The sequence below is a fragment of the Tyto alba genome, unplaced genomic scaffold (assembly GCF_018691265.1).
Source record: "Tyto alba isolate M040663 unplaced genomic scaffold, T.alba_DEE_v4.0 Super-Scaffold_33, whole genome shotgun sequence".
Classification (NCBI taxonomy): domain Eukaryota; kingdom Metazoa; phylum Chordata; class Aves; order Strigiformes; family Tytonidae; genus Tyto; species Tyto alba.
The window spans coordinates 6,850,381-6,874,352 of NW_024881308.1; the positions used below are offsets into that span (position 1 = coordinate 6,850,381).

General features: G+C 50.8%; 1 protein-coding gene across 3 annotated transcripts; it reads right to left on the reverse strand.

Moving 5' to 3' along the window:
• Window positions 1-1,412: 1,412 nt before the first annotated feature.
• On the reverse strand, window positions 1,413-19,244 carry PKIG (cAMP-dependent protein kinase inhibitor gamma). Of its 3 annotated transcripts, XM_033003662.2 has the most exons (5): window positions 19,115-19,244; window positions 13,407-13,474; window positions 11,516-11,638; window positions 3,543-3,718; window positions 1,413-2,347 (listed from the first exon to the last, which is right to left on the reverse strand). In XM_033003662.2, exons 3-5 carry the CDS (start codon window positions 11,521-11,523, stop codon window positions 2,268-2,270), a joined length of 264 nt encoding a protein of 87 aa, XP_032859553.1. In that variant the 5' UTR covers window positions 11,524-11,638; window positions 13,407-13,474; window positions 19,115-19,244; the 3' UTR covers window positions 1,413-2,267. The 3 variants fall into 3 exon arrangements, with proteins under 3 accessions (XP_032859553.1, XP_032859555.1, XP_032859554.1); XM_033003664.2 differs by lacking the exon at window positions 11,516-11,638 and having other exon boundaries at window positions 19,115-19,241; XM_033003663.2 differs by lacking the exons at window positions 11,516-11,638; window positions 19,115-19,244 and adding an exon at window positions 18,817-19,085.
• Between the last annotated feature and the right edge of the window lie 4,728 nt (window positions 19,245-23,972).

Here is a 23,972-nt window from a genome sequence, read left to right on the forward strand (position 1 = left end):
GTATGAAAAATAATTTACAATTATTTTTTGCCCCGTCTCCTGAGTTTTGCACGGTTGGTTGATGCTGGGAGCCAGAAGTGCTGCAGCCTGGGCTGCCTGGCTGTTGCACAGCACTGTCAGCTGGGGCAGGGGAGTGTTTGCTGAAAGACTTTCCAACCATTTAGTGCTCGATTAGAGTTTTTGGAGGTCTGACATGCCCCTGTCTTCAACTAAAATGAAGGACTTGGAGCATCCACATGCTCAGACACTCTGCAAGTCAGGATGTGGCTGGATTAAGCCAATGCCCTTGGTCTTTCAGCACAATCGGTGACGGCAGCTGAGCTGGCTCCTTCTCTTGCAGGGGGAACATGATGCCTCTTGCCTGTCTTCTGAGGGTAGCTGGCCAACAGGTCCCTAATCATCTGCCTAAATATAATTCTGGAACAGATATTTTCTGACCAAAGAGACCTAAGATTAGCCTGCATTTGACTGCCGGAGGTCTTGCATGATGCACAGTCCCTCTGTACTGCCTTTCGGCTTTCTCTGTGTGTGTCAGCGTGAGCCAAAAATACTGCTCAGTGGCAGTGAGGAGAGCTGGAAATGGGGCTTAAAGACCCAACTGTGCAGTCAGCCAAGCCCAGGAGCTACCTGCTGTTTTGCCCTGGAGCAGGGGGAAACGGGAGCAGGCTCTTGGCCGCCGTCCGGGCAGCTGCAGGAGCCGAGCTGGCCGGCAGCTGCCAAAGCAGCAGATGCAGCAGCTACCTGGCTGCCAAACCCTCGTTTCCTGTGGGGGCTGGAGCCACGGACATCTCTGTGCTGGCCCCGTGGCCATCACTTCTTAGAGGCCCACAGACAATTCTCCCTCTGTCTGGCAGCCTCTTCTCTGCTTATTTATTGCCTTGTTTTCTTTGATAAATCTCAAACTTGTAACATTCAGTTCTTCCCTAGGCTGTCAGGGTGGTGCTTGTCCTTGTCTCACCAGTGGAGAGTATTTCTCGGGCCGGCTCTGCCTGGGCTGGGTGAAACGCCAGCGATGCCCTCGTAGCTCTGTGCTGCAGGGGGAAGACGTCTCTTCCCACCGGCACCTCTTCTGCTGATGTCTCGGCCGCTCCGCCAACACCCGAGCCACTCTCGTGCTTGACTTCTGGGGTAGTAACGTGGAGGGGAGTGGTGCTCCCACAGACGGATGAAACACCCGTGGGAAAAGTGCTGCCTGGCAGCGAACCTGGGAAAGTGGGGGCAGACTTCTAGCATTTTCTGTGCCCATCTACATCTGCTTCCAGCTGGGCACTGCAAACCCGTGGGGTTTCACAGACCCAAACAGAAGGGACTCCCCTATCAGGGGAAGCTGTTGTAACCACCCTGCAGAAAAACCAGCTACAAGGCAAAACCAAGGAAGAAGAAAAATCGAGGCAAGAAAAAAACACCTTCAGTACTTGAAGGCTGTGTTATTTATTCCAACAATTTATATAGTTTTATCAAACCATCTTTAACACAAAACATATCTCCTAAAAGAGAGAATGGTGTGAGATCCTACCAGAGATCATCTCAGCTAACAGCTTGCAAAGTTAAGCCTGAATTTCAACAGTCAAACCAGCAAAATGTTTCTCCCTCCCCTTAACAATACCTTAAAATGCTAAAATCCAAAATAAAAGATGCCTGTGGCTGGTACTGCTGGGTCTGTAGGTGGAGCTCATCCACACAGAGCTGTGCTTTGGTCCTTTCCTGATGCTAAGTGGCAGCAGCACAGGTGAGTGGTGCTTGACATAAAGGCAGCGGGACTGGCAGGGTCCCCTCCCCACTGCCCACCCCAACGAGGGGCCGCGTGGACAGTCCAGAGGCCACGTCAGGTCTACGATGCAGATGAGGGTGAGGCTTAGAAAAAACAATAATCTAAATTTCTAATCTATGGAAACAGAATAAATAATAGTCTAAATTTGCAGAGGAGGAAGGTACCGTGGACAGGAAAGTCAGATGTGTCTATTATTACTGAAATAGTTTGTTCCCCTAGGGGAAAATTGCAGCTAAGGCATCTTGAGAATGGCTCATATCACTACAACCACGGCAGTGTTGCTCTAAATCATTAGGGATGGGATCAGAAGTCTTTTGGAGGTGCCAGTCCTTGCACACCATCTTGTGGCTCTCTAAACAAAAATGGTTGCAGCAGAGGCATTTGACAGACAACTTGCTGTTCCAGGTTGTTTTTTGTCTGCAGATTCAATAGCAAATTCTTGTTTAATGTTCAGAGCAAGGCCCACCTCCTGCCCCATCCCGCCCCCTGTGTACTGTCATGGGGAGGGGCTGTTTTCTTGCCCCTTTGGTCTTGCTCCAGGCTCGTTCTCAGAAGAAGTGGCATCTCTTTGGCTTTCTGTGGAAGGGAGAATCGGGAAGAAAGCATGGTTACACTCTGCTGAGGACACAAGCAATCAGTAATTGCTATAGCTAATTTTATTCAGATTGCCACCTGAGGACCTATCGCTACCCTCCCAAGGCCAGATATTTAGCTTAAAAGTACTGGGTTCTCCCTTCACATTCCTGGAGCACAAACGCTTCTCAACACATCTGGTGATGCGGGGAGGGAGCCTCCGGGCAGGGATGTGCTCGCCTTGTCTAACCTGTAACGGCAACTTCCAAGTGCTCCAAGAATGTCTGCTCGACAGCCTGGCAGCTACCTGAGTTGCTCTCTGTCAGAAGAGCTCTAACTTGGGCTTGTTATGGATGGGTGGATGGACACATGCTAGTATGGACATGTTGAAAAAGGTACAGCTGGGGTAACGTGTTTTAAAGTGTTTTTATAGTTACAGATTGTGGGCTGGAGGAGTAAAAGAGCAAGGGCAAAAACTGAGTTTGCCCTCGGCAGTAGGGCTGTACGTTCTGTTGCTTAGTAGTGAAATCAGAGTGGCTGGTTTGCTTGTGCTCTGAACATGGGATTCAAGCTTTTTCAAGTCAGCTGGCCAGCATATATTAAGCAGGGTGATACTGCTGCCATGTTTGGGCTACAGGGAAAGATTTGGAGATGACTGGTGGTGCTTAAAACTATTTCTGTTGATATTTAAAATACTTTGGTACTATTTGAAGGCTGATTTAAACAAAACAAAACAAAACAAAACAAAACCAAAACAAAACAACAAAACAAAACCAACCAACAAAAAAAAAGCAAACCACAACTTGCCCCACACTTGATTTTTATAAAGCCTAAGGTATACCAGATGTGTAATTTGCCCTGGGAAGTCTCTTTGCCAGTCCATGTCTTGTGTAAGCACCAGTGCCTCTACCAACCAGGTGAGCAAAGGGCTGGGGTGTGCAATGCTCATGTGCCAGGAGCCCCGGGACCATCCCGCTCCCTGCAAGAGCCCCTCGGCCTGAGGAGCCTCCCACCAGCTGAGGGCACTGACTGCAGTGAGGGATGAGATGTTCCTCCCGATGATGTGAAAGCAATGCTTGGAGATGTGTGAATGTGATGCTCCCAGAGACAGCACCGGTCAGCTGAGCTGCCATTTCATGCCTTGCCCTTCCAGCCTGGGTGCCAGGAGCTGGGCTGACTGGTGCCTGCAGCAGCTCACCTGCTCCTTCAACAGTGAGGTCACCCAGGTCCTCAGTCAGCTTGCGCATGCTGATGGTGGTTGCATCTCGTTGGATGTCGTGGACAGCGTTCCTCCGACCAGCCCGATCGCAGGAAATAAAATCGGTGTACGTGCTGGACTCTACCTCCATTGCATCTCTATATGCCTGCAAGACACTGCAGAGAAAAGACAGTTGTGAGGTCAAGGATGCTCAGCAAACCTCAAGTCATGGCTCCCTCCAGGTTAGGTTACTCCGGGGAGTTAAATTACAGCGTGAAAAAATAGTCCCTGTAACTCTGCTCCAGTTCCTCCAACAGCGGCCACTGAAATCTCAGATATCAACCCCATCACGTGGGGAGGCGTGCGGGGTGACCCACCGTGTTGGGTGACCCACCGTGTCAGGTGGCTCACCGAGCTGGTGACCCAGCGTTGGGTGAAGGCAGGAGGGCAGGAAGGATCCGTCCCAGCTGCCTCAGTGGCCCTTGTTCTGCCTTCCCCGTGCACAGCAAGGCAGACAAGGCATTTGCCTCTCCTTTCGAGATTCTGGCCTTCTCCTTTAGGAGCTGCAAGGTCACTTGCAACAGCTTTTTCCTACAGAAAAAAGCACTACAGAAAAGCCCTCCTTCCTCCTCAAAATGCCACGGGAGCTTTGAACAGGGGCTAAATTAGGCTCACTGCATAGGGGGATGGGGTGCTGATCCAACCTGAATTTGTAATGGGAAAGGATCAGGGCCCGGATGGATGACCACTGGAAAGCTTGGGGAGCAGGGGAGTGTTTGATAGGTACTGGGCTTCGGATCAGTACTGGCCTCCACTGGTTGACAGATGTCACTGAAAAAGCACTGGGCTGGGCTGCTTTGAGATAAGCACTTTAACATGTGAAAATCAGCCCTTCTGTGAGATGTTTGGATCCCTTCACTCCAGGCTTCTGTCTGTGCCAAGCACAGAGCACGAAGAAAGGCTCGGAGCAGCCACTCATCACCCGCAAGCACTGCTGTGAGCCAGCTCTTCATTCAGCCTGTTGAGTCCTTAAGTTGTTGGGTTTTCATTTCAGCTGAGGGTTTAACTTGCCAACGTTTGCACAGCACTCAGAGTCCAGGGGCCTCAGCAGCTCGGGGAATTTATCACAGGCGTCTTGGCTCCCGGGCACAGAGCTAGCGAGCGCATGCTGCCTCCACACTGGAAACCTGGTGCTCTTGGTTCCTGATCCTGTTTAGTCAGTTTGGCACTTTGTTTTTCTGCATGGAAGTTAGAGATTAATCATCGTTTTATCTGTAATTCTGCTCACTGTAAAAAAATGCCTTTAACCCTGCTGATGTTGTTAATACTTGAAGGAGGTTGCAATTAGAAATGCTTGCGTGTAATGAAAAAAAAAATTCAACTTCTTGTCATTCACTTGCTTTTGTGTCTTGGGGTTAATGACCCACTGAGAAATTCGCTTAGCCTTCTGTACAAATCCTGCTTAATGTTGATCTTCCTACCGGGAAAATCTGCTGGCAGACCACCAGCCTGGGCAGAAATCGTCCTCCTCACTCTCTAATCCCCGATGTCATGGCTGTAGAAAGAAGATGCTGGCGAAGATGCAATATCCAGGATAAAAGAGGTTAAATTCTTCCCATTTCTGAGACTGAGCAGGGCGCAGTAATCTCAAAGCTGCACAAACCCAGTACACTTCGGTAGCCCCAGGGACTCCTCTCTTGGTGCTGATACCAGCTCTGGGAGTGCTGGCACCCAGTCACTGGTGGGACGTGGGGCTTGGCCCACCCAGACCTCCCAGCAGAACCTGCTTCTCCAAACCCAGCAAATCCTTGCAAACACCCACCTCCTCCTAGGCTTGGCATCCATCAAGCCCCTGTTAAGTGTGGCCCGGGAAAACCTGCATCCTTTGCCCAAGGAAGAGATCCCAGCTGTTTCTTTTACTCATCTTCCTCCTTCCTTTCCAGGTGTATCTTTCCTGAGATGAGGCGCCCACTCTGGATGCAGCAGGCTGCCTAATCTCAGTGAGCAAAGTGCCTTCTCCCTGGGACAGGACAGGCATCCACCATTCCCAAACAAGTCCTCCTCACAGCTCATCGGAGCCCAGAGGCTCCTGACCATCTGTAGCTGCCGGAGAGATGTCACACGGACTCAGGAGGTTTCCCTAAGAGCAGTTGAAAGAAGTCTGGGTCCATCTCCACACCAGCGAGGCCGATCCGGAGCTGATATGCTCAGGAGTCCTCCTGGCCTTGAATCAGGAGCTGGACCACCTGGTTCTCAGGATCGACTCCACAAACCGGGGAGCAGGAGCTGGCCAGCCCCCAGGATGGGAGATTTTCCTGGTGTCCCTTGATGTATCTGCCCAAGGTAGGTGTGCTCAGCTGCAGCAGCGCAGTGCCAAGTGACTAAATGCCCCATCACATGGGAAAAGGATGGGATCTTGATTTAAAATAGTGGAAGGACCAAAGTGTGCAGAAGCAGGTCCTGCTCAGGGCACGTTTAGGTCCCGGCTCAGTGGCCAGGAGATGGCGCGTGTGATTTATTTATTTTCCGTGGCTGGGAAGGTTCCTGCCTTTGGCTCTTCATGCAAAGAGCTGGAGCGGAGCGGATTAATGAGCAAAGCTTTCAAAATCGTGCAGTTCCTTCAGGGTTTTCACAGTGGGCAGCTTTCAAAAGCCTTGCGGACAGATCCTTCCCAGCTGGCAGAGATGCTCTCTGCCCCCAGGAAGCTGCTGGACCGAGGTGATGGGAGCGGTCGTCTCAATTTTTGATAGAAAAAAATGATTTTTCAAAGAGTGCTTCCATATTTCCAGGCAGGTGCAAAACAGTTCAGTGGGTTTTTAGTCAGTGGAAACATCTTTTAACGTCTGCCAGGGACAAGAAATGAGCCACCTTCCCTCTTGCCTACATAGTTCAACCTGAAACTGTGTCACTGCAGACAGTCATTTAGCTGTGTCAGGGGGTGTAAAGGGGGGTTGCATCACCCACCAGCTTCCCCACCTTCACTTTTTCATACTCCCGTGGGCCTGAGAGAGGGAATGATGTGCCAGCTCTTGCCAGGCATTGAAGAAATAAACCCGCAGCATACAAATGCACTACGCAAGGGTTTCCAGGACGCTTCAAAGAGATGATTCAACTTGTCCCCAGAGGGTCATTTCCTGCCTCCCTTCCCTCCTTGCTGTTGACAGTAACAGAAACAGTCCCTGTGCCCTCGGTGCAGTGTGCCAGCCCGCAGGGATGGGGCAGGGGATGCATGGCATGGTGACAAAGGCCACTGTCAGGGGGCTGGGACCTGCTGCCTGTTGCACATTCCTCAAAAGCTTTTCTGTGCTGCTTGGAGGGAGGCTGTGTCCCCTCCACCATGGGGACACCGTCCTGCCTGCCCCAGGGCAGCTGACCACAAGTGAGAAAGCCACTCACAAGCTGCCACAGACACGAGACACATCCCCAGAGCCACCTCTGCTCCTGCGCTCCCCTGAAATAACCTGGCTCTGCCAAACCTGTCATTTGGCCTGGGCTTATTTTTCTGTAGTGTCTTGTGAGGACTAAAAAAATCTGGAGCTGTAATAATCTTGGCTTTGCTGGCGTGAACTCAGCTTCTGGAGCGATTTTGCTGTCAGATTGCAGCTGGGCTCGACGACATTTTCCAGGGAAGTCACCCAGCAGCTGACGGAGCAGCTGGCTCAGCTCTGGGGGTTCCAGCTAAACGAACCCTACTCATACCAGGGCTGAATTATACCCATTTAGAAGGCGGGTGCTAAAAAATTAAAGGGTCAAATGTTTATTCTGCCTTTTGGTAGAATAAATTCTTTTTGGTCAGCTCAATGCCCCTCTCGGTTCCACTGACAGGCCAGCATTTAATTCTCATTTCCCCCCTTGCCTGCTTCTTCACAGCACAGATCCCAGGAACTACGAGCAAGCAGTTACTGCAAATAATATAAAAGTGGCAGACAAATGACCTGGAAATGCCAGAGGCAGGTTAAACTCGACACAGGGCCGAGTAAACACACGTCCTGCGACCTGAGCCAGCAGCTGGGGTCTAACTCTGAGGGATCGGATGGATGTTACAGTCACACCCAGCCCTGGACTCCAGTTTCAAGGAAACCCTTTGCACGATATTGCATCTGTCCCTTGTCTAGGTTAAACTGTAAGCTTTTTATGGCTAGGAAGAGCTATTTTTGGACTCTGCACTGATGCTAGCTATCAGCAGGCTGTGGCAAATTCAGCCAGCTTCCCCTCCACTGCCTGCTTTGCTCCTCTTTTCTGCCCTGCCTCTCTTACCTCTTGCCTTCCTCAGTATTTTCCTCTCCGCCTAATCTGCCTTCACAGTGAGCGCAAAGGGTCTCTAGGTCAGACAAAGTTCTGTTCATCTCTGCATGGCATCTGTGACACTTTTGGGCATAAAGCAGCTTAGTCCCCTGCTTGGACATCCTTGCCCCTTAGGGTAGCCAGCACAGCACACCTGGGCTGCTGTAAGGAAGGAGGTTCAAAGGTTAAACACAGCAATGGATTTCCCTGCTTAACTAAGCCTGCTCCCACCCTGCTTTCTTTTAGAGACCTCCCTATTCTTTGGGGGGCACCAGGGGCAGCTGCCCTGCCTGCTGTGCTGTCCCCTGAGACACCCGAGGAGGGGTCCGTGGCACCTCGGCCACCTCTGCGGCCGCAGCAGGCAGCCCCGAGGGCAGGGACTGGGATGCTGCGGTCCCGGGGACAGGAGCCCCAGCAGACTCACATCCCAGGGTGCTGCTGCCTGGCTGTGGCCCCACGCCAGCCCGTTGCCAGTGGCAGCTGGGACCACCAGCTGCGGGTTCTGGTTGGAGATGGCTCCCTCATCCCACAGCCTGGCCGGGCACATGCTCTCCCACCTGCTTGGTGTCACACCAGGGGATCCAACACTCGCTTTTGGCCCCTAAACTTCTGAAGTCATAAAGCCACGACGCCAAGCTAAACCTTGCTGTGTTTCTGGGGTGAAATTTGAAAGTCCTGCCAGGGTACAGGGATGTGACCCCTTCTTCTGCTCATGTATCCCCTCCCATTTCTCTCCCCTTCATTGCCAACCTGCAGGGACCAAGCCATGAAGTTGTATGGTTGCCTTCGAGCTCTCAGCATTGTGCAGTGACCCTTGCCCTTTCATTCCAGGGTACAGTGGTTATTATTAGACCTCTCCTGCTGGGACTGGATCCATAACAACAGCAAAACATACTCAAGAGTGCTGCTGGGCTTTTAAAATATTTACAGTATAAGATAGTTTACTGCGGAGGGGGGCCTGGTAGAGCACAGACACGGGAGCACTGGTATTTCTGTGCTCCCTGTGGGTCCGCTGTGAGGTTTCCTGCTGGGAGAGTCACATCCAGCGAGGAGAAAAAAAAAATCCCGTAGGGATGAAGCCAGCACTTGAGGTCAGGGGGTTTCCACCAACTGTCTGACAACTTCCAGCTGGAATTTTCAGCAAATTTTCCACTGGCTCTTGTCTGGGAACGTGCATGAGGGGTTGCACATCAAAGAAGGAGGGCTCTGTAACGGTGTTATCAGGGTTAGAGAGTATTTTTAGACCTGTGCTCGTGCCTTAAAGGCCTTGCTACGGCTCATGACTCCCATGCACTAGAGCTTAGATCCGTGGCCAGCAGCCAAGCTGAAGATGCAGATGTTCTGTTGGGAGCCCAGCCTGGGAGCAGCTACACATGCAACAAGCGTTGGTAAGGCTGGTGTGATAGGGTCTGCACCAGGCACAGAGCTCCCCTGCTTTCCTGCTGGGTCTATGTTCTCCAAAATGTGGTGGTGGTGGGTCTTATTGGCCAGAATTGATGTGCTCCAAACTGCTGAGCCCTGAGTTTCCCAGCTGGGTGAGAAAACAGGCAGGACCAGGGCAGCATCCTGCTCTCCTGGCCCCTGCAGAGAACCTCCTTCCTTAAAGTAATGGAGATGGGCACGTGTGTCCATCTCATGTGTCTAGAAGCTTCTTTCCAGGTGCCAATAGCGTGGAAAAGCCTCACCACACTTCAGTGGTGAAGAGATGTCATGGTTGGGCATGGCACACTGGTATTTTTGGAAGGGTTTTGCTGTGGGATTCCTTGTAGCGACTCTGCACCCGCTAGCTAAATACAATGAATTCAGGCAGTGCAGACATCACAGCTTCTCCAGGCACTGCAGTGGTTTTGCAGGAACAGAGCTTCTAGGGTTCTCTAGGACTTAGTGGAAAATTGTAATTCATATAGGAGGAGAGCAGATACATGAGGGGAACTAAGGCCCAGTGTCCATAAACAGATCCCTTCTTTTGGTTTGGTCTGGTTTTGCAGTATATAGATCACTTAATGCCTGTAGAACTGGTAACTAATTGCTTAGGTCCAGGTTTAAGAGTAGGCTTGGACCGGCCCCTCTACAGTTTCACAAACCTTGCATTTAGCTCTACCAAGCCCCCCAAACTGCCTCCCTTCCCTCCCTGGCCTTCAGCACATCCCCAGAGACCCCCACTGCAGTGTCTCCACTGTCCCGAGGCGCTTTCTGCTGCCCCACATCCTCCTGGCCACTGCCTGGCTCCCAGCTGACGTAAGAGATGCTCCAGCCAGATTTCAAAATCATGGCTGACCCTTGGCACCAGGGTAGGGTGAGTCCTTATGTGCGCTGCTGTGGGTCCCAGGGGAAGGCCCGGGGAGGAGTGGGGAGGAGGGAGGGGATTGCTCAGCCCCACCAGCGTCTTGCTAGCGTCAGGACGTGTGGGCGATGGCAGGAGGGAGCCACCCATCCACCCGTCTGTCCATCTGTCAGGAAAGCAGCCCAGTACCAGCCTGCACCCCTCTGCCAGCCCCGGTGGGGCATGGGTGCTGAGTGTCTGCTCCAAAAATCCTCCACCACGGGAGGAACCATGGTTTGCCTTGGCAACCGGGGTCTCATGGAGCTCTGCTCCTCCCTCCCCTCAGCACCAAACCTCGGCTGCAGCTTAAGCCTCTTCTGCAGCTTCTCACTAAGTTGATTAATGGAAATAATTGGTCTCTTCGTGCATCTGGAGACAGTTGCCGTGACAGCAGTTGTATTTTTGTTTTGTTCCCGGGTCAAGCTTGTTTTTCACATCCCACAGCTTCAAGGTGCTAATAAATCAGGGCACTCCAGTTCCCCCCCTTGCCTCCAAAAGGTGCACATCCCTCTGAGGGATGGGGTGGCAGAGATGGATGAGGCATACTTGACCCCACCAGCCCTAGGACATGGCAGGCTGGCACCTTCCTCCCCCTTATTTTTCACCCCCTCAAGCCAGGCTCGCAGTGGGGGGACATGGCTCTGTGACTTCTGCACAGCAGAAAGCAGTGAGCCACAGCCCACGTGTACACCCAGCGCAGCCATAAGAACCCATCATCTTGTGAGCCAGCACCCACACGTTTCTCTGTCCCCTGCAGAGACCCTTTCAAAGCTATAAGGAGTACGAGGGTACAAGTCCCTCCTCCATTATTTCTGTTTTCTCCCAACATCTTATTTAGCTGCGTTTGTATATCAACAGATTTTTACACAAAACCAGTGACCGTGTGGAAAATCTGCTAATGTCTGAACTTGCAAAGCAGATGAACCACAGACCAGTCACTTTAAAACCTTTAGTTGCAAAAGCCCCACAGCTGCTGTTGCAGGCATGTTTCAGAAGACTCATGTATTGTCCCTGCTTGTGATGTGCAGACACTCCATCACACCTGGGCCACGGTGTGGATTCTTTTGCAATGGGGATCCCTCTCAGACTTGGGTTCCCTGCCTTCCCTCAAATCATTCAAGGAGAAAAGTCCCTGCTGGATTTCATCTCAGGCTGGAAATTCCCCAGCGGTCCCACAGCTCTTCTGATCACTGCAAGTTACTGATCTCTGAGTTAACACCATCTACTCAAAACCTGCTTGAATTCCTGGCCAGGGATGCTCACCCACAGCACAACCTCCCCAACACCTTACAAACTTCCCTGGTCAAGGAGGAGTCAAATAAGGCAGAGGAGATGCAGCTGGGGCTATTTTCTAGCACAGCTGTACCTTGTCATAGATATAAGGAAGGTGAAGCCAAAGCGGGTCTTGATAGGATAGCTCTGTTCCTGTGTGGAGGAAGACCTTTCTACGAAGACAGAGGTAGGCAAGGATGCGTCTTTATTTTCATGCCTAGCAGGAAAAAGAGAAATCTTGTCCAGCTTTTGTTTGTGATCAGAGGAAATGAGCTCTGCTGCCGTGTGAAAACAGCGCTTACATGGCTAGGAAGGAGAGCTTAGCTTGGAAGAGGTGCTGTGCAGGCTGTAACTGTGCAGTTTTGGCTTCTGCTAATTGAGGAGGCACTGCTTAGCAGAGGGTGCGTGAATCTGAGAGCCACCTGCCTCGGCTTTTCCTCATTCAGGCTTGCACAATCCCATAGGAACTCGTATCCAGCATCCAAAGAGTCCTTCTGACCTGGTGTGCTGTAAGGGGCCGAGTGAGAAGCTGAGAAACCTCCTGAGGTGCAAGAGCCCTGGCAGCTCCCAGCAGTGCCTAAAAATAACCAGGGCAACTCTTAAAAGTGTCAGTGTGGAATGAGGTTGATTAGCAAAGCCAGGCTTAGCTGTACTCCCTGGAGCTGGCTGCCTTGTCTGCCCACCCCACTGCACAGAAGAAAGACACCAACAGGGCTCCCATCTCGGGGTTGGGGGATGTGAAAGATGGGGGCAGATCTGTCTTTGGGAGCTGTGAGAAGGACTGGGGGCTTGGGATGGTGCTACTGGTGCTTTGCATACAATGGAAAAGGAAAGTGTGGGGAGTCAAAAACAGGCTGGCAGTGAGGGGTGGCTCCATGGCTTCTGTTACCCACTGAAATCAGTAGTCCCTTTGGTTGCGCTACCCTGCTGGGACCCCTACGTGGGCAGAGAAAACTCTGCTGGCCTGCACACCCCTTTCTCTGAGTATTTCTGGGATAGATGGCGAATTTTTCTACATCTGTGTCGGGTGATAGCAGCTTCTGATCCTTTCTGCAGGCAGGGTAAATCTATCTGCATAAGTCACCAGGGATATGACATCTAGACGCGAGTTGGAGTGGTGCTCGAGACATGCCTGTAACATTACACCAGGGATGCTCAGTGTTCATTGCAAGTTATAGTCTCAGGAAAGGGAAAGCTTTTAATTAAATGAATTGCCAACTATTTTATGGTCCACTTAAGTGCAGCCTAGGTGTAGAAGGACACGGGGTGTATCTAACAAACACGGGAAAGATGCTGGATACAAGAGATGAGCTGCTCTGAGAGACCTGTGGAAGGAATGGCTACATGCACCAAAGAGTCCTGAGATCCTGTATTGCCAAACCTGCAAACAATACGGCCGTGGCAGCTCTGCGTAAGGGAAAACAGCAAGATGATCTAAGGACTGAGGAGATGCTCTGAGGGCAGAAGCCACAGGAGTGAAACCACGGAAAGGACTGTCTGAGCTGGCAGATCTGCCGTTTACGCAAGCACCACAGAAGGTTAAGCTTTGGGTGTTCCCTGGATCTTCTGGGCTGACTCTACGTGCAGAGCCAAGCTCATTTACGTGGTTATGTACGGGCAAAAAATACTCCTGTGCAGAGTGTGCAGGCAGCCTGTGAGCGGATTTGCACACAACATCCCTGTCGCGGGCAGGGGAGAGGCTGTGCAGCACGGCTTGCACCAGGGGCTGCCCTTAGAGCCAGCATTGGAACATGGCTTGGTACAAGTGCATGGCTGTCAAGTATGGAAAATAGAGCAGGAAAGTTTCTATTATGGCAGAAATGTTGATATTTTCTTCCTCTTAGCAGCTTTCTAGCATCTAGTAATTCAGAATACAGAGGAAGGTCAAATGATTCTATGAAACAGCAAGGAAAAAACCCATTCCTGTTTACGTAATATCTCCCTGTGCATAAAAAGTTGTATCTGTCCATAGTGTGAATCCCTACCTGATTCAGTTGACTTTCCTTTTGGACATGACTTCAAACAAGCTTCATATGCAGCAAGGCAGCAGCTTCTGGGGAAGGAAAAGAAAATAAACGTAAGAAAATACTATGCGTGCTTCTGTTGGGAAGCGTAGAGCTCAGCTGCTTTTTCCATCCGCTGTGACTAGGACAGCAAAGGGGACACTGGGGCTGGCAGGGCTCTGCCCAGCAGCCTCAGCCCAAGCCCAGCCTGGTGAGCACGGAGACTCCACGCGAAGGGCTGTGGGGTGGTGTGTTTGTATGGCCCCTTCTCAGGAGGGTTTGTGCCAACAGAGGTTTGGCCTGTGGTGTCTAGGAGCAAGGGGAGTCCAGCCATGGGCCTGGCTTCACTGAGAAGTTCCCTTTGGTTTTGCTTCTCTTTTTGTTAACTTCATGTGGGTGTGCTGGGGAGAACTGCAGCAACTCCGTCTCCTGACCTGCACCCCAGGGGACCTGGTGGCTGCCTCAAGAGTGCAAATGAATACTGGTTTGCAGCTCCACTGCCCTTTGAAGAAGTGGAACTCCCATGTCAGCGTCTCTGAAGCAAAAGGGGAAGTTTGATCTGGTACTTTTAGTCGCCTTGCTTGGTCTGTTTTCTGCTCCTCGGGCTTTGCTGTTTGTGCACAGATGTGCCTTCTCCCTCTGTCCCCAAGCCCCACTCAAAGACATTTCCTCTGTGGCCTTAACATCTGTGGGTGCATTGCAATCTCCTGACCTGCAGAGCCCAGCCAACAAGACACTTGCTTATTTTAGCAGCTGTTTCAGCTTTCAGACATTTTGGAACATCATGGACTTTTTTTCACTTTGACCCAGGGACAAATATTAGACCAGAAAGAAAGAGATGAACCATTTAACCATATAAGCAGTAGTTCATCCAGCAATTCATCTGTTTGGCCCATCTGAGTTGAGTACCACTCCAACAGGAACTATTCCCCATCATTTTCCAGGCTGGGAGAGATCTACAGCCTTTCTCTTTATTTTTTTGACCCACTTTTAAAACTCTTTAGTTGTTGGAGCCAACTACTTGCTGGCTCTGGTCCTGCTTCAAGGACAGGGCACTTGCTGCCTCTGTGTGTCAGTTTGCCCATCTGTCAAATGGAGCTATTAATACTTGCTCCCCTTGCTAGATGCTTCAAATAATTGTAAAGCACTTTCAGATCTGCAGATGACAGGCTTACAGTGGAAAATACTAATTATGATCATGACAGGAGCCAAACAAAGACACAGGGATTTAACAATACACTTTTGTTGGTGTTTATCCCATTTACAGTGAAGTGCTTACTGGAAACACTGGGCCGGAAAAGAAATGGTATTTCCACAACTCTGGGAATATGCATTGCCCTTTTGGGGCACCAAGCAGGCAAACAAAAGCAGGAAGGAAGAACGCCAGCTTTGGAATTCCTCCTTTGCCTTCCTGCCTTGCTCTGGCTCGTGTGTTCTGCAGCCCAAACAGTTAAACCTCCAGCACTTCATATGTGTTGCAAAATATCTCAAAATACGTGGCCCTCTGCCAAGAGAGGCTTAAAGCAAATTGGAGCAATGATGATCTAAAGTAGAAGTTATCACTGAGCAGCCCTGTTCCTGATGGGTTGTAAGGGGGAAACCTCCATTTTCTCTCAAATACTGATTTTGGAGACACAAACTAGCAACCAGTATTGGCTTTTCAACCCTGTTGCCCTGGCTCTGGCTAGATGTTTCTCCCCACAGCCCTCGCTTGGGGATCTGGAGTCTGCAAATCTGAAGCTGGGTGCCTTGCTCCATCCCCAAAGGCTCATCTTCTTCTGGCTCATCCAGTCCTGCTGTTCCCAGGGCGATGGGCAGAGCTCAGAAGGCTCCGGTGTGCAAAGGCCAGGCAATATCCCACACAGGGAGTCTGGACATTTGGGGGTGGTGAGACGGATTAGTCCATGCAGTGTGACTAGGGATGGGCTAAAGTAACTTGCTGAAGAAGAGTTTACAGTTCCTAATCTAGTCCTATAACCCATCAAGGCATCACATATTATTTTAGGACCTCTGTGGAAATGTTCGTTGGAGAGCTAAACAGCCATACCCCATCAAGAATGAATTACAAAGACATCAGCATGATGCACGTGTTTGGGGTTCAGATTCCCTCCATGTTTATCAGCTGTTACCCAAAAAGAACAAACGCACAAAACAAACTCAGTGTTCTCAGCATTGCTTCAAAATTAATATATGTTCCAGACAAACCCAGAATGATTTTTGGCAGAATTCAACTTTATTCTACACAACAGCTGTTATGGTGCTGCTTTTGATCCAGAGAGGAAATCCTTTCTGGTTTCAAGAAAGGTGGTGGCAGCAGAGAGAAGATTGTTTTCATGTCTCTTGACTCCTGGGTAAACAACAGGCTGTAGGCATCGCTGATCAGAACAGGAGCTCACTCCTCCTGGCGCAGACTGAGACTGCTTCATTTAGTGCCCTGTCCCTAGTAGCAGCTGGCATCCTTGGCCTCAGAGGTGCAAGGAAACTTGTAATTGTAGTGGAATGTTTTTTGTAAGTCATTAATTACTCTGAACCAGGAGGTTTTATAATCCTTAAAATGCAATATCCTCTTAATTGTACCTAGGATTGTTTTGTGACTGAGATAACTACCCGATATCCATTAAAATGCTGTCTGAGGTCTTTGTTCCAGTCATATCTTGTGGCACTGAGCACCACAGATTAATTACACTTTGTGGAAACAGCAATTCCAGTAAAGTTGGTGATGTTCCAGCGGGGATATGTTTAACTTATTACATCACTGCAAATATCAACAAAAGTTGGCATTTCAGTGTTCGCCGGGGAGTTCCCGAGCCAGTGGCTTGTGACCAGCAACGTGCCTGCATGAAAGTTGGTGTGGAGGAGCCGTGCAAAGAGCACAGAGCCTCTCCGGGGCTATACAGGGAAGGAAATGTTTTGGAACTCGCCATGCAAACCAGAAATGAGTGGTGTAAAGTACATAATCCTCGTAGGCTCGAAGGGAGTCAGAGTTTTGAAATGAGGGAATAGGTGGTTCATAGTTCAACTGCTGCTCGTGCTACAGGTGCCAGCTGAGTCCAGGAGTGATGTCTCGACCTCTCTAACTGCTGTCGTGAGGAGCTGGGGACAAAGTCCACCCAACAGCTGAACCTTCCCTTCTCGCTGGCTGGTGCTGACAAGACTTGGGAGCCGCTCCCTGTAAGATCTGGCTTTTTCTGGTTATGGGCTAGACACAACTAGAAGCAGAGGGCTTTTTCCCCTCTCATCCTCTCTAAAATGGGTACTGTGATGGAAAATTTCTTTTCTGGATCAGTCCGTATATACAGCTTTAGTGATGCTAAGGAAACCCTTAAATGTGTGGAGAAACAATTGGAATGTGAAAATGGGAGACACCAGAACAGGGTGGCATAGAAAGGCAAATAAAAAGCTGGGTTGAGGCTTCTGCTGTTCCTTGTGGATTTGTAGATTCATCCTGGATTCTGCCACAGATCTGTATAAGCTCAGAAAAATCATCTGATTTGTGTATAGCCCAGGTAAAATAGGAGCAACACTGGTGTTTGGTTACCCATACAGGCTGGAGGGATTAATGCACAGCAGTATACTGCAGGAACTGGCTCTGAAATTTGGGAAATCAAGAAATGTTGGCAACTTGGAAAACATTTTTCATAGTTATTTTGGGGAGGAGGGTTGTATGCCTGTGGGTATTCCTCTGAGTGAGAAGTACCTTTCCTTGGAATAAGAGGATAAGGGAAAAAAGCAAAACTCCCCATTCTAGTTCACTGTGTGCCTGTACACCACTTCAGATTCAGCCACTGAGTACAAAGTTCTGGCTGGTTGGAAGACGCATTGCTAAGAACATTCTTGGGTTTTCTTCTCTCCATGATAAAGCTGCCTACACGGGGAGCCTATGTACTATATTTAATGGTCTCCAGCTCCTTGAGGCATCTGACCCCACACTCTGGAACGCGTTCCTGAAAATGACGGTGGGGGGATTTGTATGTCTGTGTGGAGCTCAGGCTGAAGGACTCAATGCCCTGTTCTGTGTTGGAGGTGTATTAAGCAGTAAATAGTGATTTAACCTACACCTGCACTATGAATGAATCCAGGCATTGAGGATCTCTTCATGCAACCTTCTTTCCCAGACACCATCCCTCATGAGAGCAGAAACATGACAACTTCTCAGTTGGGTGGCCACGCGTTAGCACGGTGGCCCTCTCCAGCCAAGGTGTGTGCAACAGCTACTCAAGCCAGGCATGCCGACCTCACTACGAGCAAACAGCCCAGAGCCCGAGGGGCTGCAACCATCTCAGGGTCTCTGCCACGCAGTCAAGCCATGCCCACACCCCATCTCCCCTCACCCCTGCACTGCTGCAGCATCCCCGCTGCGGCTGCCTCTTGCTCATTTGACCCCAGCACGCCCTCCTTTGTGCTGCCAGCCCACCCACCCAGGCATTGCTTCTGGGTTCATGGCTAAACTTGGCTCTTGTTCTGTGGACCCATTTACCCCTTCCAAGCAACGGGAAACATTTGCCAAACACCCTTTGGGGCCAAGGCATTACATGCATGTGAAAGCTCACCACTGTGGCTCGTTACCAGCTGCTTAGGGGAATCCAGAGAGAGGAGAGAAAGACACACAGCTCCGAGGTGGAGGAATTTGCAAAGCCTCCTGAGAATACCACCACACAGCAGTTCTTTTTTTATCCCAAGTCTTTGCCTTTTAAAACATTTGCTTGGAAAGCTGGATGCCAGCAAGTCTCTGAACCCGCTTCCGCCTGCGAAGCCCTCGCTCGCAGCTCAAAGGGGAGCCTCGGGCAGCCCTGCAGCTCCCGACAGCCCGAAGGACAGATTCACACCACGGCCCCACTCAGATGGCACACCGGGCATCTGTCCCGCAGGCTGGCATCCATTCCTGTGCGAGCTCAGAGACACCCCGATGCCGTAAGGGATTCCCTCTGGCGAGCCGCTCAGGATAAATGGACACATGTAGAAATGAGGCCAGAAATCCCCTCGGGGATCACTGATCCATGGTCCTTTGTGATTTCTAACCACTGAGTCTGTTCTCCCTGCTACCCCTCCGCAGCAAGTACTGAACTGCATTATTTTCTAAGTGAAACAGCAGCCACATCCCTGCCATCAGCCTACAAACGGTTTCTCCCAACAGCAGAAAACCCAGGATGCAGCTTAGTTTTTCAACCCACAGTCTGTGGGCAGCAAAAATCTCGCTGTTTGCGGTCGGTTAGGTAAAAGTTAACCATATCTCTAAACAAATCACCCCTCCGTAGCGTGGCTCTGGCTCTCGTGCCGGGGGCAGCAGGAGAGCAGCCCCTCGCCGTGCTGCCAGCCAGCTCTCCTGGCCACCGACCACCCCAGCCCATCGCCAGCCCCGCGCGCCCGCAGCAGCCTGCACAGCCCTACTTACGGCCACCGCGGCTCCCGCTGCTTCTCGAATCCCAAGTTCCGTGGTCCTGCCCCCGAGGAAGAAATTGAGGCTGGATTATACCCTCCTGGCGTCTCTGCCCGGTGTGGCGAGCGGCCAAGCCAGCCGGGGGAGTCGCAGCCAGTTTCAGACTTGCGGTTTCCTTGTACTGGGAGCTGCTAAATGAAGTTGCACTTCTGGGGCCGAGGGGCGTGTTCTCCTCCCCTCCCGAGTCAGTCCCTGCCTGCTGTAATCCAATGCTCATCCCGATGATGTCAAGCAGCTACCGCTCGGCTCCTACCTTACAGTCGGCAGGAGGGATCCGTTTCCTTTTCACAGCGATCTTTGTTCAGCTTTGCCTTGTAACCCCAGCTCCCGGCAGCTGCATGTGCCCGAACATCCTTCCTTCGACGCTCGGCGCTGTGTTTTTGCTGCCGGGCGCTTCCTCCCGCCGCTCCCCCAGGTTTCTCCGGCGCATCGCTCGGGTGCACGTCCCAGCTGCATCCCGCCGTTCGTCCTCTCCGTCAGGGCCTGGCCAAAGGCACCGTTGCACCCCATGCAGCCTGAGCTGTTTTACCCGCTGTAGCGCCAGGGAAGTGCCTCCCAAGCAAAAATACAGCTTTGTGTCTTTTAAGAGTGCTTTTTGCTCCACTGACTCCCACGGGGTAAAATCCAAACGTACTTCAGCTCATCTGCCCCTGGGTGCCAGCCTTATTTGGGGGTGCAACACACAGCTGGTGTCAGCACCCTGATTTAAGGGGGGCAAGGTGCTCAGGGCAAGGCGATACTGCCTATCCAGCACATACCTTTGTATCCACCCTGCTGTGAAGCACAGCCTGGGAGCGCTTGGAGAGCTTGGGGTGACTCCAGGAAAAGAGGAAGTTTTGGCTGTTCTCGGCCCCACAGGGGGCCAGGATTGTCCCTCTGGGTGGTATCACCTCCCTGCGTGAGGTCTGCCTTGGAGACCCCACCGGGAGGCTGAAGCCCAACAGACAAGCTGGTTTCAGTGCCGGGGCTCCAGTTGTCCTCCTGGCCCACGCTCCTGCCCAGCCCTACCGGCATGGTGGGAAGGTGTGTGAGCACCTGCTCCTGCCTGAACACCCATACTGGAACAGGGATCATCAGTGCTAATTGCTTTGCTGAGAGACTGAAAGACTCACTCCATCCCTGCTGTAAGGACACTCCAGTCCTCAGCCTCGTAAGGGGGAAGAGAAGTGACACAGCTCAACTGGAGATCACAAGGGGTGTTTGCCAAGGGCCAGACCCGGTCCCCACTTGAGCTAGACGAGCTCTTATTTCAAGTTGCATGCAAAGTGAGTAGTATGAGCCAGGAGGACTTGGCTCTCCCAACCCGCCATCTCGCTGAGCGCCAAGCAGACACAGAAGCGGCATCTCTGCCACCCTGCAGCTCTCCCATGACAGATGTGCCCCGGAGCCATTCGGTGCCGGCGGGGAGCACCAGCCTCTCCTCTCGCCCCAGCACCGGCTGTGCAGCCAGACCTGCTCCATCCCTGCTGGCCTCTCCGCCTCCAGCCAGAATCTGTTTGTGCGTGCCCGAATACATGCCATTTGCTGTGATAGATACCCACACCCCTGCCATCGCATGCAGGAAGAGATAAAAACACCAACAAAATCAGCAGGCAGTGCAGGAAACACCCTGATGACAATACTGAGGCACGGAGGAACTTCAGACTTCAACAGAGCAAAACATACCCATGCTCAGTGCATCCCCAAACCGACCTCGTGTAGCTCTGCCCCCTGATTCAATTTGGTTTTATTTCAAAACCAGCCCTGGGAAGCCAGTTTGATCTCCTGAGATACATCACTTGGCAGAAACTCATCTCTCTCCAGTGCTTTACCACTTACCCGAAAGTAACGGTAAGAGATTCACCACAACGCCCTGTTTATCTTCATCAGATGTAACGGAGGGAGGAGGGTTCTGCCCCGCTGTAACGACGGACCAGCACAGCCTCGGGAGGTTGCTACACTCGCCCGGACAAGGCTGTAGTTTTCTCTTTACTCCAGCTCGTATTTGAAAGCTTTCCAGAAGGCTACAGCCTTACACCAACGCTTGGACTGCGAGGTTTGAAGGCCAAATCTGGTAAGGATGCAAATGCTATGCCAGCAACCCAGGCATTTTCTTGGCAGCCTGTGGCCAGCACCGTTACAATGCAAGCACTATATAGCAAAGGCAACAACAAAGCACTTTGGAAATCCAGGAGCACAGTATATGTGCTTTTAAAATAAGATGTGTCTTGTCTTACTTAAACTTCCCAATCCTGTGTGTCTGGTCCTGGGAACAAGCCCCCCCAGAGCATCCACCAAAGAGTCCGTCCTTTTCTGCACACACTGACGTGTCCTTGCAGTGACCTCATCCAATACTATCCCCTACAAGGACTGGTCAAATATTTTCCATCAAAACTCTTTTAAAGTAGAAAAAAGCAGTTTGGGATTTTCTACAGAACATATCTTTTTTTTTTTTTTTTTTTTTTTTCCCCACAAGGGAAAAAAAAAAATCCTAAGATGCCAAAAATTTTGCCTGAAATCTTAACACATTAGGATAAAAATGCATGGCTTTCAATGTATTCAGTCTTCCTATTTTTAAATGAAAGTTGACATTTGTCTCTGGAAATCCACCTGAACTTCTAACTCAGGTTCACCATCTCTTGTTCTATTGCTTCATATACCGTAAGATGTTCACCTGGAGGTGTGGGCTATGAATAAATGCAGCTTCTATCTTGCCATAATGAGACAACATTATAGCTGCCTGGCATGGCACGCTCTGTGTGACGGATGGTATTACAGCCTTGAGCCGACTGACTCAGCTGCAGCCACAGTCAGCCTCCACTGGCTTCTACTTTACTAATACGCTTGTCCTTGGCGAGGTTTTTGCTGCCTGTTGCATCCATCTGCTTTATGCCGTGCTATCCTGCATGGTCTAGGACTGGTGGTAATGACACTGCTGCTCTGGACTGTCGGCTCCTGCTCCTGTTGACCATGCAGTTGGTCTGCAGAGAATTGCAGCAATTTTTTTCAGCTCTGCATCACAGAGTGGGATGCAGAGAGCAACACCCCAGGGAAGGGATGGTCCTGCAGTGCCCTGCAGCCTGGGCTGCGGGTGCCATCTTCACTGCTCTGGCGCAGCACAGGATGGGAGAGCACGGCTCAGGAAAGAGCAAGAAGCTGTCCCACGGGTTGACTGTCAACCTTTAGCTGGAGGAAGGACAAAACCAGAGCAATCTCGTAGGGCAAGTGTCAAAATGAGGTGAGAGTATCCCTGAGGGTGCTAACGTAAAGAAACCCACCCCTGGAGCAGAGCTGCAGTGCTGGATTGCACACTGCCTGCTCCAGCAAGAAAAACCACCGGCACAATGACCATCCGGGAAGCTCCAAAGCCCAAGGAGACCAGCTGTCACTTCAGAAGGATCTGACCTGCCTCTGACCTGAATGTTTTCGCAGCCTGAGCCTCGCTTCCCCCAGAAGCTTATGCTGCCAGGGTTAGAGCAGTGCTGCGATAGCCCGCTGATGTAGCATGAAGCCTCCTCACGTAAGAGCAGCTTCCCACCGCATTTCCCAGGCATTGAGCTCTCCGTGTCGCTTGATGTCATCAAGATTGCAAGGAAATGTGGAATGGCACAAGAGACGCATGGAAAAAATGTGACAACCTGATTTTTTTCCAGACTTTCTGCCCTAAAATAAATACTTTAAATAAACTTTTGATCGAAAAAACCACAGAACATATTTCAACAGTCTGCTGGACTCCCTAAGGAAAGTGTGAATGTCTTAAGCCATTAAATAACAGCTTGCACTTGGAGATTCGTGAGAAGAGAAACCAACAGGTAGAAGCAGCTTTAGTGACAAGCTACTCTTTCTGTTGTCCAAGACACATTTTGCTGTTGATTAGGGAAGAGAGTGTGGGTGTCGGCATGTCTGAATGAATTACTCGGCGTTTGGACCCATTTTGTTTTTATAGGAGCTGTTCATCCAGAAAGGTTCATCAACAGGCGAAACACAAAAAACAAAAAGCTTGTAATGAGGCTAAACTCATTAGCGAACCCCCTCCGGGGTCAGCTCGATTGGCAGGCAGGGTCAAAGAGCAGCGTGTGGCGGTGGGGAGCCCCTCGGCGCTGGGACCGCGGGGACGCGCACCGTGGCTGCTGGCACGGCGGCTCGGTGCGGGGCTGACGTGCCAGCAGGGCAGAGCACGCTCAAAAAACTGTTTACTTTGAGCTGGAGATATTTTTAGCTGCAGTAATCTGTGCAAAGATGATAAAGCTTTTCACTGCAAAGTGAGTGGCTGTGCTTTGCTTCTGGGCAATTTCACTCCACGAGCTCATCCCTTCCCCCTTCCCGGCCACTACTCCCCGGTGACCTTATCTCCTCTGCCTGCTGAGCCAAACACCTCTGAAAGGTTTGTCCTGGCTAGATAGGTTGGAGTCTCAGACCAAACTTGCTTTTTTTTTTCCCCCCTTTTTCCCTAGGGAAAGTATTCAGTTTGGAAAAGAAACAATTTTTTTTTTTGATAGTCCCCAAAGTCCAGTTCAAAGCCTTTGCTGAAAGTCCATCGTGGACATGCACCCTCTAATCCTTCGTTTCTGCAAAATTCCTTCTATCCAGAGGCTCTTGAAAAAGAAGTCACTTGATGGTTACCTCTTTGCACATGCCACAGATCCAAGCAGGTCTCCAACTCAAATGTTGTGGCAAGCCAGAGCTGCCAGTCAGTGACAGCACTGCCCTGTGCCACGTTTTACCCAAAGGGTCCCAAAGCCCATAACAAACTCCCTTACACACTCTGTATAAGAAGCACTTTACCTGCTGCTGATAGGAGAAAGCGTGGCAGCTGGCTAGCGGCACAAAGACTACAAAACAAGCATAAATCCTGCTCAGTAAGGGATTTGTTTGTCTAAAGGAATCCAGAAGCTTCTTCAGTGTAAACCCACAAAGGTCATGCATCCAAGCACATGCTTCACCAGAAAATCATCTCGCTGGTGAAAGCTTTCTTGTTTGGGACACAGGGTGAACAGCAACATCTCCGTCAGCTCAGGGACGTATTTGGGGTGGGGGTGGGGAACGTGCAAGTATTAATTGAATAGGTTCATTCTGCTTGCTAAGAAGGGGTGGATATACAGAAAGAGCTAAAAATGATTGTCAGGATGAGA